The 19,434-nt window shown below is 40.2% G+C and overlaps 1 protein-coding gene across 2 annotated transcripts in view; it reads right to left on the minus strand.

The window, feature by feature from the left end:
• Positions 1–19,434, minus strand: part of hdac11 (histone deacetylase 11) — an 80,391-nt gene that overhangs the window by 53,689 nt on the left and 7,268 nt on the right. The window contains exons 5-7 of one of the 2 annotated variants that reach the window (XM_017692826.2): positions 17,199–17,225; positions 16,280–16,396; positions 814–856 (exon numbers count right to left, since the gene is read on the minus strand). In XM_017692826.2, coding sequence (XP_017548315.1) covers positions 814–856; positions 16,280–16,396; positions 17,199–17,225 — 187 coding nt within the window. The remainder of the gene's footprint in view (positions 1–813; positions 857–16,279; positions 16,397–17,198; positions 17,226–19,434) is intronic. The other variant, XM_017692827.2, reaches the window with a different exon arrangement.

The raw sequence follows: 19,434 nt of genomic DNA on the forward strand, positions 1-19,434 counted from the left end.
TTGAATGTGAATCTATTTTATTATCTAACAAAAGTTGACAACATACTAATAAAAACTGTACCGTTAACAGTTAACTGAAAGGAAAATGACTGAACTCAGAACTCCATAATTCACAATATTTTCCACAAAGCAATTGAAAAAACAGTTTTTTTAAATCAGTGATATTAATGCTAGTTTTCAAATGACTTTCCTGCATCATTGAACAACACGTAATAAACAGCAGACTATTTTTGGTTCGAGACGATGTCAGTCAGGCACATCACAGTGTCTGCTGTGAGATCAGGCATACAACATACAGAAGTCGAGCTTGCAAGCGGGACAAAAAAAAGCTTCCAGTCTAATAAACTTTTTCATTTTCATGTGTACAAAGCACTTACGATAACCTCATAAATTTCTAGTGAAGGATGGCATCCAGACGGGAACCGAAATGACACTGTAAAAGCCTGATATCCAACAAACACTAATCTAATAGCACATATTTAAATCTGCTATTAACTTGAATTGAAGCTCGGCTTTGATAGAGGCCCATGGGCTGTGTTTCCACTGGCATCCACAAACATGTTCATGTAGACTATACGGTCTGTCAGATGCAGCTCATGTCCAATAAACAAACAGTGCCACAGTGCAGTGACATATTGTTACTTACTCAGTGCTCAGTTATGATGAATTTTTACATGAAGTTGTGCTTCCCGTGTGGTCTTGGTATGTATGTATGTATATATGTATTATGTACACAGACACACTTCTATGTGTCTGTATGTATGTATATATCAACACACGCCCATAAATATATACAGTATATACCCAACTTACCCACATTTATAGCCCATCCTCTGTCCATGGCAAGTTTTCCAGCCTACAAAAATAAGAAATAAACTGTTAAAACATGTCAACCCTTAAATGTTTCGTAAGAGTTGTTTCTGGGTATTTGGCTGTGTTATGATGCAATCTTACCACAGGGTTTGAAACATGTTATATCATTATACCTGAAGCCAGAGCTCTGACATTCCTCAAATGGAGCTTTAAACCTTTTTTCCAAGAACCTGAACATTTAGAATCTTCTGTGAGCTACGGTGTTACAAAAAGTGGCAAAGTAAACAGCAAAATTCTTCGAAAAGTTCCGAAATTATATCCCAAATGGTACACTAAAGGGCATATATTGTACTTGTTTTCCTGGCAACTTATGCAAAAGATAGCTGTTTTCATTGGCTGCCCAGTATTGAAATTTCAACTTTCTTTTAGTTTTGATTGAAAGACTGACAGGAAATTGCCTTCACTAGAACCTGTGTGGTTCATAATATCAATATCAATAAATAACTGTCTACTATGCTCTCTCTCTCTCTCTCTCCCCCTCTCTCTCTCTCTCTGACACAGCAGTAATCAAAAAGAAATCACATCAGAGATACATCAGAAATACAGTACCAGTCAAAAGTATTCACACACCTACTCAAGCAAAAGTTTTTATTATTTATTATTTGTAAAAACAATAGATTCACTCCAATCAGAAATATTAGCAATCTACCAAATAGAGCTATATAGAGCCACAATGGACCCGAGGACTCCACTAATCAATGTTCAAGCGCATACACACACATTACATGAGGGGGTGGGTAGACATGAGACAGTGATTTGAGAAAACGAGTAACACCAAGACATTTGATAAACATTCAGATGTCTTAGAGAGAAGGCATCTTGATATTGATTGGTTGTTGATGTTGATGTATGGTGCTTTTTTCAGAAAAATATGCATATTTTCACTTTCAATACAGACCTGGAAAAAAGCTCCTTATGATGATGCATATTTGTTGTCACAGTTGCCATTATAGCTATACACATTTTATCACACAACAGTGAGAGTGAGAATTTTAAAAGAGCAAAAAGTTTAAAAGTTTTAGAGGCATTTAGCACTGAGGTTGCAGACTTCAATCAACTGAATGCCCCTCCCTCACCCCTCCCTTTCCAAGCATGTAGAAGAACCTATGGTGGCCTTCAGGTTTTCTGCTGCTGCCTGTGCCAATTTTGTTTTGCTTCTTCATGTTTTTGCCGTGTTGATGACGAGGATTCACCCTCCTTTTTGCTATCCGGTGTCGAACAGAGTCAGATTCTTGGTTCCTCTCAAGGTTCCTCTTGTTCTTAGGAAGTTTTTCCTTGCCACTGTCGCTATTGGATTGCTCATCTGGGGCTTGGATCCAGATTATTCTGTAAAGCTGCTTTGTCACAACACCTGTTGTGAAAAGCGCTATATAAATGAACTTTGACTTGACTTTGCTTTTTCTTGAGCCAAATAATAAGCATGATCATTCATTTGTCAAAATTTGGGTTCTTAAATGTCTCATAACACAAAATGGTTAGCAAAATGTTCAGAAAAAAGAAAATCTTTAAATGGAATTTTTAGAGCCAGTGTTTTCCATTTTGGGCTACCATAGAAACATGGCGGCAAAACATATTGGAAGAGGATCTGCGCCTGTGTAGATATGAACGGCTCCTTCAAAGCTAAAAAACCCCACAACAATTCAGTTGCAGGTGTTTATGCACTAATGAAAACATGCCTTTTCATAATATATGTCATTTCTGCAAAAAGATTACCACACTGAAACTTAAGTATTTTTACAGTTGTTCAAGAAAGAATATTTTTTTAAGCTTTGCACAGGTATGTTTTGAAACTACATCTTAGTAAATATGGTTCATAGTGTACATTCAGTCAGGGCGTCCTAATCTCAGTAAGAAAAGTGCGACGATCAGAAGAAAGTCTGGCAGCTTTGGTCACATAATGTGGCCAAGAACTGCCTACTTTGACAAGAAAGGGCCAGCCAAACAGCGCAACTGCAAAATACTCAATCATAAACCACTCTTTATGCGTGACATACACGTGCAGGCCATTTCCAAATCTGAGCTAAAAGAAAAACACCCACGGGAAATGAAAAGTGGAAATGCAATATGTGCTGATATCTCATTAATGCCTTAAATAAAATGCCTGAATACCTTAACATGAAAAACATAAACACATTTTTTAAATTCAAGAACTATATATCTTGCTCCAAAAGGCTTTATTATTGTTACCCTGAAGAAAAGGCAATGCTTACTGCTGGTACTAGTCAGCAAAGGTCTCCCACAGAGACAGATAAATGTATACACCGGTGTGAGGACAGCCAATCAGAATGCAAGTTCAGATTCAGATTCAGATTCCTTTATTGATCCCAGGGGGAAATTAAATAGATGTTGATAAATTGATAAATGTGATCAAATAATAAGTAATTTATTTATTATTATCCCTTTCATTTCCATACAACAGACTGTTCTTTATAAAGAATACAATAATGTTGAATCCATCCATCCATCTATCTAATCCTGAGAGTTAGATAGGTCATCTTAGCATGTGTTATAAATATCAGACACAGCATACATGCAGGCAGAGTGTCAGGGGCTGGCAGTAGGTGTGTCCTGATTTTTGTCTGGTACTCCATGTTACTGTGTGGCCTTTTAGATTTATATGGCACTCTGGTCCGAGAGCAGCTCACCAACCAGAGGCATCCAGGTCCACCTAATCCAAAAACAGCACATTAACACCAGTGCAGGAGAGAGAAGAAGAACCCTCACTTACTCACTTATACAGCAACCAAACATGCACGCATGCATAGAAGCGGCCTTATCAAGTGTTCTCCCTAGAGTTCTGCTGCATGGCTTTGCATGAAGAAAAGGTTATCTAGTGGCCCAGAGGAGCCACATCTCTCTCTCTCTCTCGGTCTCTCTGTGTCTCTCTCTCTCTCTCTCTCTCTCTCTCTCTCTCTCTCTCTCTCTCTCTCTCTCTCTCTCACACACTCACACACACTCAGTCTATTTCTCTCTCTTTGTCTATTTTCCCTATTTCTCAATCACTATTTCTTTTTCTCTCAGTTTATTTCTCTCTATTTTTCTTTCTCTCACTGTCCATTTCTCTCCATTTCTCTACCTATGTCCAATTCCTTCTCTCTTACTGTCCATTTCTCTCTTTGTCTATTGTCAAATTTCTATTTCTCTGTCTCTATTTCTTCATGTCTTTCTTCTACTGTCCTTTTCACTCTCTCAATCTATTTCTCTTTGTCTATTTCTCTATCTTTGTCCATTTCTCTCACTCTCTTACTCTCCCCTTCTGTTTTCTCTTTTTTCCCTTTCTCCCTGTACTCTTTCTCTTTCACTTCTCCATTTCATTCGCTCCATTTTCTCTCAAGTTCTAATTTCGTTCAGTCTATTTATCTCTTTGTCTATTTCTCTACCTCTGTACATTTCTCTCGCACTCTCGCTTTCTCTCTCTTTTACATTTTCTCTAATTCTGTCTATTCTTCTACCTGTTCATTTCTCTCTTATTCTCTCTTCCCCATACTCTCTTTCACCTCTCCATTTCTCTCGCAAATTTTCTCTCTAGTTCTAATTTCTCTCTATTTCTCTTTCTCTATTTCTCTCACTATCCTTTTCTTCCCCTCCCCATACTCTCTTTCACCTCTCCATTTTTCTCTTTGATCTCTCACCAAGTCTTTCTGTCTTACCTTTCCTCTCGTTCTCTTGATTGTTTTTGTCTCCTTCCACCTCTCTCTCTCTCTCTCTCTCCCCTTCATTTACTCTCTCTGTCTTGTCTAGTTGAAGATGCACCTGCTACTGTGCACAATGTTTAAAATTGCAATCATCCTTCATCAATGCGAGTAGAGTAGAACAATGGGCCCATATCACCCTATGTATTATATTTTTAGCAGGATATGGAGCTGCAGTTCTAAATGCGAGTAAAGACTGGAGCATAAGCATTTTCATTTTTAAAGAACCATCTATCATCAAAACATCTTGTAAACCCCTCAAATCTATAAAAAAGCACTTACAAAGCTGAGTGTAAAGCTGCAGACTCAATGTATTTCCATCATCAGAGCATATCGCTGAGATCTAAGATGGATCTAAGCAGTTTGTTTCTTTGTGATTCAGGAGCTGCTGGTGTTTTTTTTCCCTGCTGAGAAAAATGGCAAAGCTCTAAAGACCAGTAGCTCCCTAAAAGCTCCCTAAAAGCACTTTCCACCTAAAGTGTAAATCCAACCTGAGTCATAATCACCCCAGCAGAGTCAGATAATGAAGTGATTCCCTCAGAGTAAACAGAGACAGGATTGTACACATAGCAAGCAGGATTACAAGCACACGGCCAGTACAATCCTTTAGCCCGGACATCTACGGGGAGCCTAATCATCTGCAGAGATGGCTTTGTTCACACTGTATGGTCAATGACATTACACGCATTTTACTGTACCAGAATCTATTAGTTTCTTATTAAATAATGCTATAAATACACTGATGGGTGACCTTTGTAGTTCCACAATTACACACTGTCATCCATCTGTTTCTCTGCTAGCCCCCTTTCCACAGGACCACCACAGAGCAGATATTCGTCACAGTGGATCATTCTCAGCACTGTGGTGACATGGACATGGTGGTGATGTGTTAGTGGGTGTTGTGCCGGTATGAGTGGATCAGACAGTTTTACTGAGGAAGAAATGACACACACACATACAAACACTTTCTAAACTGCTTATCCTTCTGGGTCGTGGGGCGTGCTGGAGCCTTTCCCATTGGGCAGGAGACAGAATACACCAGTCCATCTCAGGGCAGACATACAGCCAGACATGTAAACTCACATGCCCACTCAGACCTAGGGGCAATTTACCATGTCCAATTAGCCTGAAAACATGTCTTTGGGCGGAAACCAGAATACCTGGAAGAAACCCACACAGACATGGGGAGAACATGCAGACTCCACACTGAGAGGACCCTGGTTGCCCAACCAGGGCACCGAACCCACGCCCTCATCGCTGTGAGGTGACAGCACTGCCCACTGCACCACTGTGCCACCCGGAAGAAATGACAATGTCCTTTCAGTGCTCTTGCAAACATCAGATTCATCCGCTTGTGGGGGTCCAAGACACAACCAATGCTACAAAATGTTTATCCACCTGTTCCATGCAATTACACGTTTCCACCACAGAGGTCTCCAAGTCCCCACATCTTACATAGGTTATCTTTACAACTAATAAAATAATTTGTCATGAAATGTTCACACAATATAAAGGGCATCTTTTTTCAAATGAAGTACACAAATAATAACTGAAAAACAATTTTTGGTTATAATGGCGACAACATAATAACTGGTTACTGTGTTGTCATCAATGTTATTGTTTGGTGCAGATCAATTAAGCATTTCTTTAGTTCAGTCCATTTTGATGTGATAACACTCCACTAGACTCCACACTAAATAAATGAAGTGCAAAACACATCACTGATGTAGCAATATCACTAATATCAGAAATCCTGCAGGCTATGCTCGACAGAGCTTGCAAAAAAGAAGCTAATAATAGCAACAGGAAAGGAGTAAGCTACAGTTCCCCTCAAAACAACAAGTAACAAAATGGTATGAGTGCGAGAGGCTACAGTCTCAGAGGAGTTGGAACATCCAACCATTGTTGGGCTCAGAGGATGTCACGGATAAAAACTGGAAACTGTGTTCACCTGTTTTTCATCATCACCTTGCCTGAGTTTCATGTTCAGGTTCATGAGAACTCTGCATTAACAAAATGAAAATAATGTTATGGAATTACTGAAAATAACAAAAAGATTCTGAGGATGCTTATTTTGTCCATTCATATACAAATCCAATTCCAAAAAAGTTGGGACAGTATGTGAAATGCTAATAAAAAGAGAAAGAAGTGATCAGTACATTCTGTTTGACCTGTATTAAATTGAAAATGGTAGACAATATTTTACGTATATTTTTCTTATATATATTATTAAGTTATAACAACTTCTTTGTTTTTGTTAATGTACAGTGATTCCAAAAATATTGCCTGCATGTATACTTGATTCCCCAATGGTGGAACAAGCTACCTTCCACTGTCAGAGCAGGGGCGTCCCTCGCTATTTTTAAGAAACTCCTGAAGACAGAGCTCTTCAGGGAGCACTTAACTCTAATCGCCTCTTGCAATCTAACAACTACCAACCTCATCTCCTCCTTGCCTTCCCTTCTCTACCCCGCTATTACCCTTTGGCCTCCTTTAAGGCCTGACTATGTTTGTTCTATGTACCTCATTATTTGTAAGTCGCTTTGGATAAAAGCGTCTGCTAAATGTAAATGTAATGTAATGTAATGTAATGTTTCCAAAAAGCTAAAGCAAGAGCATGTTTACTACATCATCTTTACTTTTGACAGCACTTAATAATTGTTTGGAGACTTAAGACAAACTGATTCCATTTTGAAAGCTGATTTTTTTTTTTTACACAATTCTTCCGTTATAAAAGTGTTCAGCTATGCAACCGTATGAACTGTTGCATTTTGAGCTGACGAAGAAACATTGTTTTTTAACCTCTGGATTTTTTGCTGATGCACTCTTGGCAAAGCAGCTTCAATCCATTCTTCCTCATACATGAAACTGCCTTTCTAGGATGCTCCTTTTAAATCCAAGCAAAACTGCATCACCAATTTACAATGTTTTTTGAAGTTTTTTTTGGAACATTCTGCAGGCATCAACTTCAGAATGAGCATATGTTCACGAAAACAGTGCAGTTGATAAGGTAAAACATTACATACCTTGCCTTTGTACTGTTTTTGTAAACTACAGGTCAAAGTAGATTTATACATCACTGCTTTCTGTTTTTGTTTACATTTTACCTACTGTTCCAACGTTTTTGGATTTGGGTTTGTTGCTGCACTCCTTTTTAAGTGGGAGATAGTAGAGTGAATACGACCAAAGCGATTAATTGTGATTAGCTACAGAAAAAAGAATGCAATTTATTGCAATAATCATTCTAAGCACTTGACAGCCTAAATCAAAATACATTCGCAAGGATACACAATCAAAACTGGCTGAAATCGGAATCAACAGATTTCTGCTCAAAGCATTTGCTCAAAATGCCTCTTTGACCAACTACAGATCATTTAAGCAAATAATCTTACTTATATTGCAAGTTTGGCTAATAAAAAGTACAGGAATGTGCTAGTGTCTTATTGCTCATTAAGCCAATACAGTGTGAGCTTCATATGCAAGATATTTAGCTATTTATGGTTAAGAAATCAGCATAAGCCATTAAAATTTATGGACTGCTTTCAACACTGTTTTTCTTGTATATTTTGCTCATCTCTGACCACACACATGCACACACGCAGCCTCAGCACTAACTCCCAGACTGACTTCTTTCATCACAGCTGGGTGAGAGTAGTGTGTTTAGAGTATCCTCTCTCTCCTCACAGTCCACTCTGTAGCTGCACATGCTGCCTCTGCAATCAGAGCACTGCCAGCCGGCTCTCTGCAGGCAGACGAGGCTGGCAGTCAATTAGCAGCACGGGTGGCTAGCGAGAGTGGCCTGACGCGTGGGTAATTACATACTCCGTCTGAGAGACAGAGAGAAACTCCTCACAGCCTCTATTGCTGGCCCAAAAAGCCTTAGAGAACACAGGTGTACCAGGGCCATAAGGGTAGTGCTGCATTATGTACCATAATTTCAATGCTTTTTCAATACTACAACATGGCAAACAATTTAGATCTCTAACTTTCAGTCAGATCAGTGGCTGAAATAAAGGGGAAAGTAAATGGGAAATTTAAAGGTTCGTGTCTGCACTTCTTTTTCCCAATAAATGAAAAATATATAGTAAAAAAGATGTTCAGCTTTCAAGAGGCAACAAAAAATGTTTCATTCAATTCAAATCATAATAAAATATTTGATCTACTTATAAGCACAAATGTGGAATGGACTGGAAGTTTAGAATTTGCATTTTTGACCAAAAGTCTACTCATTCCAATTGAGAAATAGTTAACACCAAATTAGACTTTGCTTTTATTAAATCGGCAATAAAGACAACTTCTGAGGGTTAATTTTAACCGTTTGTTCTACCAGCTTATAATGATGTCTATGCTACAGTACAGTACAGGCAACTCACCCACAGGCAAATCAGGTAAATCAGGTTTCATGTCCATACCTGGATCTTTACTGTCAGTTTGCCACAAGCACACCATAGCTTTAAAGGAATAGATTGACTATACATGCTTATCTAACCACTGATTTCAGCACAATGTCATTTCTCCACTGCTGTGGTGTTCATTTTTATTTACCGCTTACATCATTAGCTTTTTGACTTTAATGTAGTTGCAGTACCTGGTGAATCCCCTCAGAGTTTTGGCTATCACAGATGTTCAGAAACTTTGAAACCGTCTGTTCTTCCCCAGGTTACCATCACTTCTGCCAGGAAGGCCCAAAACAGCAATTCACTGGTGATTTCCCATAACCCAAAACATTCTTGTTCATGAAGAAACACTGAATAATTCTCCACAGAGCCTCAAAAAATAAAACCATGGAGCTTTTTTTACACCATTTAAAAACTGAAGCAGTAAAAGGCACACCTGGAGGACAATGAACATTCCAAAATAAACTAATAGCTACCACTGTGTGCCATAAAAGCATCTACTAAATAAAGAACTAAGGGAAATTAAAAGTGCAGATTTGTTTCAAACCGGCAACATGACTGATATGGAACATAAAGCAAAGCACTGAGTGGAACAATGCTGTAGATTTAAAAGCAGTCATTGCTCCTCTAATGATTAGCCAGTATATTCATAAAGACCAAGAGCGTATAGAGGATAGAAGATATTAGTTCAGGACTGAACGGGAAATGGGCAGTAAAGTTCTAATATGCATTAAGAGTATATTATTGAAAATACATAATTAAAGTTAGAATTCCTAGAAATAAAGAACATAGATTTCATAAAGCTTCCCTGTTTCTTTAAAAGGAATTTGAGCTGAAGACGGCACAAAGCGAAATAACCAAATGAACACCTGCTCAATAACATTCAGCGTGAGGAAGCTGAGCGCATCCTCACTCACTCGTTTGGGACTGAGAATAACTAGAAAGCGGGGACACAGGAAGGTGCGTCCAGTTGGGGTGCTGAACAATGATGCATGAACAATGATGTCATGCAAATAATTAGCCTTCTATCATTTGTCTGTTTTTTCTTTTGATAATTTATATCAAGTAGGTGTCATAATATGCTATAGTGAAGTGAAGGAAGACAAAATACAAAAATAACTGAAACAACAAACCATTGATGCACACTCTGAATATGTCCAAACTGTGCTCCAAGTGTCAATATTTTGTGTAACCACCATTATTTTCTAGCACTGCCCTCTTGGGCATGGAATTCACCAGAGCTGCACAGGTTGCTACTGGAATCCTCTTCAAATCTTCCATGATGACATCACAGTGCTGGTGGACCTTAGAAACCTTGCGCTCCTCCTCCTTCCGCTTGAGGATGCCCCACAGATGCTCAATTGGATTTAGGTCAGGAGACATACTTAGCCAGTCCATCACTTTTACCTTCTGCAACACAGTTGTCATCTTGGAGGTGTGTTTGGGGTCGTTATCGAGTTGGAAAACTGGCATGCGGCGCAGTCTCCAAAAGGAGGGGATCATGCTCTTCTTCAGAATGTTAAAGTACATGGAATTCATGTTTCCGTCAGTGAACCGGAACTCCCCAGTGCCAGCAGCACTCATGCAGCTCCAGACCATGATGCTACCATCACCATACTTGACTGTAGGCAACAGACAGTTGTCTTGATACTCCTCACCAAGGAGCCGCCACACATGCTGGGCACCATCTGAGCCAAACAAGTTTATCTTGGTCTCGTCAGACCACAGGACATGGTACCAGTATTCCATATTCTTGGACTGCTTGTCTTCAGTAAACTATTTCCGGGTTTTCTTGTGCATCAGCTTCAGAAGAGGCTTCCTTCTGGGAAGACGGCCATGCAGATCAAGTTCATGCATTGTGCGGCGTATGGTCTGAACACTGACAGGCTGGCCTCCCCCTTTTTCAACCTCTGCAGCAATGCTGGCAGCACTCATGCATCTATTTTTTAAAGCCAACATCTGGATATGACCCTGAACATGTGGAGTCTTTGGTCGACCCTTGCAAGGCCTGTTCCGAGTGGAACCTGTCCTGGAAAATCACTGGCCATGGCCATCGTGCTATAGCTCAGTTTCATGGTGTTAACAATCTTCTTATAGCCTGGGCCATTTTTGTGGACAGCAATAATTCTATTTCTCACATCCTCCGAGAGTTCTTTGCCATGAGGTGCCATATTGAATATCCAGTGGCCAGAATAAGCAAATTGTACCCAAAACACAAATTTAACAGCCCTGTTCTCCATTCACACCTAGAAACTCGTAACTTTAATGAGTCACATGACACCAGGGAGGGACAGCGACACAATTGGGCACAATTTAGACATGTTCACTGTGAGGTGTACTCATTTGTGTTGCCAACTATTCAGACATTAATGGCTGTGTGTTGAGGTAATTTCAGAGGACAGTAAAAAATTTACTGCTATACAAGCTGTATACCGACTAATTTAAGTTAGGTTTCATTTCCATAATGTTGTCCAATGAAAAGATATAAATATTAGCAGAAATGTGAGGGGTGTACTCACTTTTGTGAGATACTGTATGTAACAGCAACCAAATGTTTCATGCCCAAACACTGAAATTAACAGTGGAACACACAGCGAGTGGGAAATTTAACGGTTGATGAAAAAAAGTAATTATTACTTTTTTTTTTGTATTTTTAAAATGTTTTATTTCTTTAAACCAGCCATTAGGGGTGTACTTTGTGTACTTCTGGTTCCGGTAATAAGCCCGGATAAATGGTGAGGGTTGCGTCAGGAAGCGTAAAACTTGTGCCAAAACTATCATGCGGATCACGAATATGATTACCATACCGGATCGCCTCCGGTGCTGTTGACCAGCAGGGTGCCGGTGGAAATTGGACTACTGTAGGTTGAAGACCATCAAAGAGGAGAGGAGGAAGGTGGGTTAGAAGGCAGTGAGAGAGAAGGAAAGGCAGGAGTGTGGAGGTTAGAGTAGGGGCTCTGAACATAGGGACAATGACTGGTAAAGGCAGAGAGCTTGCAGACATGATGGAGACAAGGAAGGTAGATATTCTGTGTGTCCAGGAGACCAGATGGAAAAGAAGGCCAGGAACATTGGAGGTGGATTCAAACTGTTCTATCATGGTGTAGAGAGGAAGAGAAATGGAGTAGGGATAATCCTAAAGGAGCAGCTTGGGAAAAGTGTTCTGGATGTAAAGAGAGTGTCGGACAGGATCATGAGCCTGAAGTTGGAGGTTGATGGTGTAATTTTGAATGTGGTCAGTTCATATGCATCACAGGTTGGTTGTCAGTTAGAGGAGAAAGAGGAATTTTGGAGTAAGATGGATGAAGTGGTAGAAGGTGTCCCTAGAGAGGAGAGATTGGTGATTGGTGCAGCCTTCAATGGACATGTTGGTGAAGGGAACAGAGGGGATGAAGAGGTGCTGGGTGTGTATGGTGTGAAAGACAGATGCGGAAGGTCAGATGGTTGTAGATTTTGCAAAGAGAATGGAAATGGCTGTGGTGAGCACGTATTTTCAGAAGAGGGAAGAACACAGGGTGACATACAAGAGTGGAGGGAGGTGCACCCAGATGGATTATATCCTTAGCAGGAGATGCCACCTAAAGGAGATTGGAGATTGTAAAGTGGTGCCAGGGGAAAGTGTAGCAAGGCAGCATAGGGTGGTTGTCTGTAGAAGGAGATTAGAAACAAAGAAGAGGAAGAGAGTGAAGACAGAGCCAAAGATTAGATGGTGGAAGCTGAAGGAGGAGAATGGTTCAGGGAAAAATTGCAAAAATAGGCCCTTGGGGGCAGTGAGGAGATACCTGAGGACTGGGAAACTACAGCTAAGGTGGTGAGAGAAACTGGCAAGAATGTGTTGGGTGTTTCGTCTTGTCAGAGGAAAGAAGACAAGGAAAGTTGGTGGTGGAATGAGGAAGTCCAAGAGAGTATTCAGAAGCTAAGAAAAAGTGTGATAACCAGAGAGATGAAGGAAGTAGGCAGGAGTACTGTGAGGCTAGTCGCATAGCAAAAAGAATGGTGGCAAAGGCAAAGCCTCAGGCCTATGATAAGCTGTATGAGAGGCTCGACAGTAAAGAAGGAGTAAAGGACTTATATCGTTTGGCTAAACAGAGAGATAGAGCTGGAAAGGATGTACAGCAGGTTAGGCTGATAAAGGACACAGAGGGAAATGTACTAGTGAGTGAACAGAGAGTGTTGAGTAGATGGAAGGAGTACTTTGAAGAACTAATGAATGAGGAAAATGAGAAAGAGAGAGGAGGACAACAGGGGGAGAGATGGTGGATCAGGAAGTGCAGAGAATTAGTAAGGTGGAAGTGAGGGCAGCTTTAAAAAGGATGAAGAATGGAAAGGCAGTTGGCCCAGATGACATACCTGTGGAGGTATGGAGATGTTTAGGAGAGAAGGCAGTGGACTTTTTAACCAGGTTGTTTAACAAAATCCTGGAGAGTGAGAGGATGCCTGATGAGTGGAGAAGCAGTGTATTGGTCCCCATTTTTAAGAACAAGGGTCATGTGCATAGCTGCAGTAACTACAGCGGTATAAAGTTGATGAGCCACACCATGAAGGTATGGGAAAGAGTTGTTGAAGCAAGGCTAAAGCGAGAGGTCCAGATCAGTGAGCAGCAGTTTGGTTTCATGCCCAGAAAGAGTACCACAGATGCAATTTTTGCATTGAGAGTGTTGGTAGAGAAGTACAGAGAAGGTCAGAAGGAGCTACATTGTGTCTTTGTGGATGTTTAGAGAAGGCATATGATAGGGTGCCAAGAGAGGAACTGTGGTACTGTATGTAAGTCAGGTGTAGCTGAAAAGTATGTTAGGGTGGTGCAGGACATGTATGAGAATAGTGAGACAGTGGTGAGGTGTGCAGTTGGAGTGACAAATGGTTTCAAGGTGAAGGTAGGGTTACATCAGGGATCAGCTTTGAGCCCCCTTCTTGTTTGCAATGGTGATGGACAGGTTGACAGATGAGGTCAGGCAGGAGGCTCCATGGACCATGATGTTTGCAGATGACATAATCTGTGGTGAGAGTAAAGAGCAGGTGGAAGAGAATCTGGAGAGGTGGAGGTTTGCACTGGAGAGGACAGGAATGAAGGTCAGTAGAGATAAGACGGAATACATGTGTGTGAATGAGAGGGAGGCAGGTGGAAAGGTGAAGATGCAAGGAGTAGAGGTTGTAAAGGTGGATGATATCTTGGGTCAACCATCCAGAGCAATGGACAGTGCAAAAAAGAGGTGAGGAAGAGGGTGCAGGCAGGATGGAGTAGGTGGAGACGGGTGTCAGGGCTGATGTGTGACAGAAGGATAGCAGCAAGAGTGAAAGGGAAGGTTTACAAGACAGTAGTGCGTCCTGTTATGATGTATGGTTTGGAGACTGTGGCTCTGTCTAAAAGACAGGAGGCTGAGCTGGAGGTGGCGGAGATGAAGATGCTGAGAATTTCGTTGGGAGTGACAAGGATGGACAAGATTAGAAATGAGCAGATCAGAGGGACAGTGAAGGTGAAGCAGTTTGGAGATAAAGCCAGAGAGGCCAGGTTGAGATCATTTGGACATGTGTTGAGGAGGAATAGTGGATATATTGGGCAAAGAATGTTGGAGATGGAGCTGCCAGGTAGAAGGAGAAGAGGTAGACCTCAGATAAGGTTTATGGATGTAGTGAAGGTGGACATGGAGATGGTTGGTGTGAAAGTAGAGGAGGCAATGGATAGGGCAAGATGGAGGCAGATGATCCGCTGTGGCGACCCCTAAAGGGAGCAGCCGAAAGAAGAAGAAGAAGAAAATGTTTTATTTATTTATTTATTTTAACATTAAAAAACAATATTAGGCTGCTTTGGGGTTTAGAACACTTCCCCTTCACACCTCAACCCTCTTGTGTTTCAGAAATATGTCCCCAGGAAGAAAATTTGTTGAGGGAATTGTTTTGGCTCGTTGTATTGAAAAATACAGCATTAAATTTAACACTGATTGCTACTGCTGATTTTGAAATGATATACACTCACAGAGCACTTTATTAAGAACACTGTACTAATACTGGGTAAGGCCTCCTTTTGCTTTCAAAACAGCCTCAATTCATCATGGCATGAATTCCACAAGATGTAGCAAAGAATTCCTTTGAAATTCTGGTTCATGTTGACATGATTGCATCATGCAATTCCTGCAGATTTTTCAGGTCCACTCTTATGCTGTGAACCTCCCATTCTAACACATCCCAAACGAGGATTCAGAGACGGTGGCTGGGAAGGGCACTGAAGAACACTGAACTCATTGTCATGTTCGTGAAGCAAGTTTGAGATGACTTTTGCTTTACGACGGTGCATTCTCATGCTGGAAGTAGCCATTGGAAGATGGTAAATTGTGGACATGAAGGGATGCACATGATCAGCAACAATACTCAAATAGGCTTTGGCATTCAAGCAATGACTAACTGGAATTAACAGGCCCAGAGCATGGCAAGAAAACATTTCCTACACCATTACATCACCTCCAGCAGCCTAGACTGTTGACACTAGGCAGGTTGGGTCCATGGGTTCATGCTGTTGTTGCCAAATTCTGACCATCTGTGTGGTCAGAACACAGCACAAATGGATATTTTTAATGATAAAAAACCAGTCTACGGTTTCCCAGTCTTCAACTGTCCAGTTTTGGTGAGCCCACTGCAGCCTTAGCTTTCTGTTATTGACTGACAGAAGTGGAATCTGACATTGTCTTCTGCTGTTTTAGCCCATCCACCGAAAGTTTTAATGTGCATTCTGAGATGCTTTTCTGCCCACCACAGTTGTTGAGTGGTTATCTAAATTAGCATAGCCTTTATGTCAGCTCAAACCAGTCTGGCCATTCTCCATTGACCTCTCTCATCAACAAGGCATTTCTATCTGCAGTACTGCTTACTGGATGTTTTTTTCTTTATTACAGCATTTTGTGTAAACTCTAGAGGCTGTTGGGAGTAAAAATCACAGATCAGCAGTTTTAGAAATACTCAAACCAGCCTGAATGAAACTCATTTTCCCATTCTGATGGTTGATGTGAACATTATCTGAAGCTGCTGGCCTGTATCTGCATGATTTTTATGCACTGCACTGCTGGCACATAACTGGCTGATTAAACAAGTAGGAGTATTCACTAGCTTTTGAGCTTTGGCACTTTCGGTACATATTCAGTAAGCTAACATAACTATGAAAACACTGATTTACACACATATTTAATCATTAAACAAAGATTTTGAAAGATCTGCATCTTGAATTTACTTTATCATTACTGCTATCAAGGTATCGAGAATTCCTGCTGTGGGGTCTCAAGAGGTAAATGCACAATGGACGTGTGTGTATGACTCTGAAGGACGTACCATAATTGTTCCTCCTGTCTGGGTGCGTAATGGCCTCAGCACTTTCCGCTGCACCAGGAAATTGGGCAGAAATATAAGTGGAGGAATTTCCGTGATGGTGGCAACCACCAAAGACCACTGCAGAAAGATAAGAAAACACATTTTCATGCTAAAAAGCAAGTGTTGATTATACTATAGATATTCATTACAACTTCAGACTATCTGGAAATACAGTAAACAACAAACAAGGCACAAAAATGCACCAGTGAGACAAAAATTCAAGCATAACACAAAAGCAAAGCTTAACATTAACATCCTGGGCCCAGTTCCCCAAAAGCATCATATTGTTAAGATCACATTAACCCTTAGAAGTCTAGAGCTATTATCAATTTTTATAGCTACATTTGTTTTAAAGGTTCGTGTCTGCACTTGTTTTTCTTCTCAACACCAATAAATGACAAAAATATGGCAAAAATATACAGGATGTTTGGCTTTCCCCAAAATTAGATGCAACAAAAAAGTTTCATTCAATTCAAATCATAATAAAATATTTGATCTACCAATAAGTGTAAATGTGGAATGTGTCATAATTTTACAATTTGCACTTTTTTACCAAATGTCTCTGCTCATTTGAGTTGAGAAAGCTTGCTTTTATTAAGTCGGCAATAGTGGCAACTTCTATGGGTTAATTTTAAGAGTTTGCTCTAATAGCTTATAAGAATGTCTATGCTACAGTACTTCTGGGCAACCCATCCACAGGCAAATCAGGTAAATCAGGTTCCATGTCCATATCTGGATCTTTACTGTCAGTTTGCCATTGAAAATTACTCAGTGTCAATGCTAACTATGACAAAATGTAAAGCAGGGTAACAAAAATATGTTACACAGTACAAAAATAAGAGTAAAGTAAATATATTCGGTCACAGTGGAACTGATATACCTCTCTTGAGCCTTCCAAGATATCGTTCTGCATGCAGAAAAAGAATAAATACACAGAGGCAGTTTAAAGAGTGATTAACTACCTCCAGCTAATAGAAATGATACTTCCTAGAAGCTTTAATGTCATAATACCCCTTTCCTCCACTTCTGAGAACAGTCTAATGCTTTTATTCATAATGGTTCAAAGAACAGTTGGGTGAAAAAACTAATTTACACCTTACACCCAAAGGTAGTCAGTTATGGAGTCAAATTAGGGTCTTTAATGGTGACGAGAAAAAAAAAATATCGCAAATATAAGATTAGCATTTTGCATTTTATGTTCCTATTTTGTTTTTGCAATACTTTCCCTCTTTTGCGTTTCTTTCTTTTCTTTGCGTTTCACATTTTATGTTGCTGCTTTTTTTTTGCAATACTTTCTCCCTTTTGCGTTTCTTTCTTTTGTTTGCGCGTCTCGCGTTTTACGTTCCTCATTTTTTTTGCGCTTCTCTCTTTTCTTTGCTCCGGTTTTACCCTCTGTGTGGGGGCGGGGAAAGAGGCGTGGCCAAGAGCGAAAGGCGTGCCGTGAACGTTCCGCGTCATCAGTTGGAGCCACCGTCACACAGCGCGGCAATTCGGTTTACTGGTATCATGGCACACGGTCGCCCAGCTGGACCACAGCTATATACACTGATATATATACAGCTATATACACTGATATATATACAGCTATATACACTGATATATATACAGGTATATACACTGATATATATATATATATATATATATACAGCTATATACACTGATATGTATACAGGCATATACCGTTACACAAAAGGGAGAAAGTATTGCAAAAAAAAAGCAGCAACATAAAATGTGAAACGCAAAGAAAAGAAAGAAACGCAAAAGAGGGAAAGTATTGCAAAAACAAAATAGGAACGTAAAATGCAAAATGCTAATCTTATATTTGCGATATATTTTTTTTCTCGTCACCATTAAAGACCCTAATTTGACTCCATAGTCAGTCAGCTAAGACATGTTTGGTGTCTGAAGTTTGCTTCGTTAGTTTTGCAGTGGAGCTACAAGGCTAATGCTAACAAGAAATGGATGATTATATACTACTAATCAAAACTGTGTCTGCCTAAATGATCACACACTTGCCTTAAACTGTGTTAAGTTGTTAAGAAATCTCAAAGTGACTAGCTTATGTGTGTTTGACACTGTGTGACACTGTAGTATGTATAAAATTGAGGTTCCGAGATGCTACTGTTTTAAGCTATGCTAACTTTTGGCTACATTAGCCTCATGGCCCACTAGGCTGATCTTCTCTGGGGAAACCAGTAAAGGTCTGTGTTGACTTAAGATGGGCCTACAATAAATTATTTTTTGCCAGATTTTAATCCCAATTGGTCCCTTTGAGACAAATTTTCACAATCTGAAGCAATTTTCCAGATCAGGAGCTCATCTGGAAGCGACTAACAATGCAGATAATCTGATAGCATGACAGGAGAAAGGAGTGAATCTTTAACTCTCCAATCAAAATCTGAAGTGACTGGAGGCTTTCTAATATTATGAAACATGTTTGATATTTACGATTTAAAATGTTCACGAGTCCTGTAGTGTAAGAAGGTCAGAGATGTACTCAGTATGATTCAAACAGCAGAGAAAAAGGCAAAGAGATGCGCATGCACACCACCTGAACAGCAGATCGCAGAGAAAGAAGAGCTGCGTGTAAATCACAGACAAATAAGAGCCATTATCATGTTTTTAATTTATGGATCCAAATGACAAGACACTCTCTTTACAATTTAAGCTCAGTTGCCAGTTTGTAGTGAAATATTTCTCCAGCTCATATTTCTCCACTGTTATATCAGCACTAATATATCACCCTTATTAACCCCCAATTCTCCAAGGATGTCCTTGACCTCTCCTGTTGGAGAGGCTTTGTTCGATAGTTCTACATTTCTAAAGATTGTTGTTCTATTGTTCTATTCATACAACAGTTAGTTCCGTCCACACAAGCTGATTGGTTGAGAAGTGTTTTTCACAAACACTGCATCACACCGCTGAGACGCCATTGCTAAGCAACTTTGACAGCCGTCATAGACTCTCAAGCCATTTGAACATATTTACTTTAAGGATCACATTTGATCCACAGCCCATTTGGTGAGTGTAAGGAGTTGTGCAAGGAGCTGGAGAACGGCCTACCAGCTGTGCAGCGACTGAGCAGAGCTCGTTACTCTGACGTCGCAACAAGCTGC

This window comes from Pygocentrus nattereri, chromosome 21 (genome assembly GCF_015220715.1).
Source record: "Pygocentrus nattereri isolate fPygNat1 chromosome 21, fPygNat1.pri, whole genome shotgun sequence".
NCBI classification, from domain to species: Eukaryota; Metazoa; Chordata; class Actinopteri; order Characiformes; family Serrasalmidae; genus Pygocentrus; species Pygocentrus nattereri.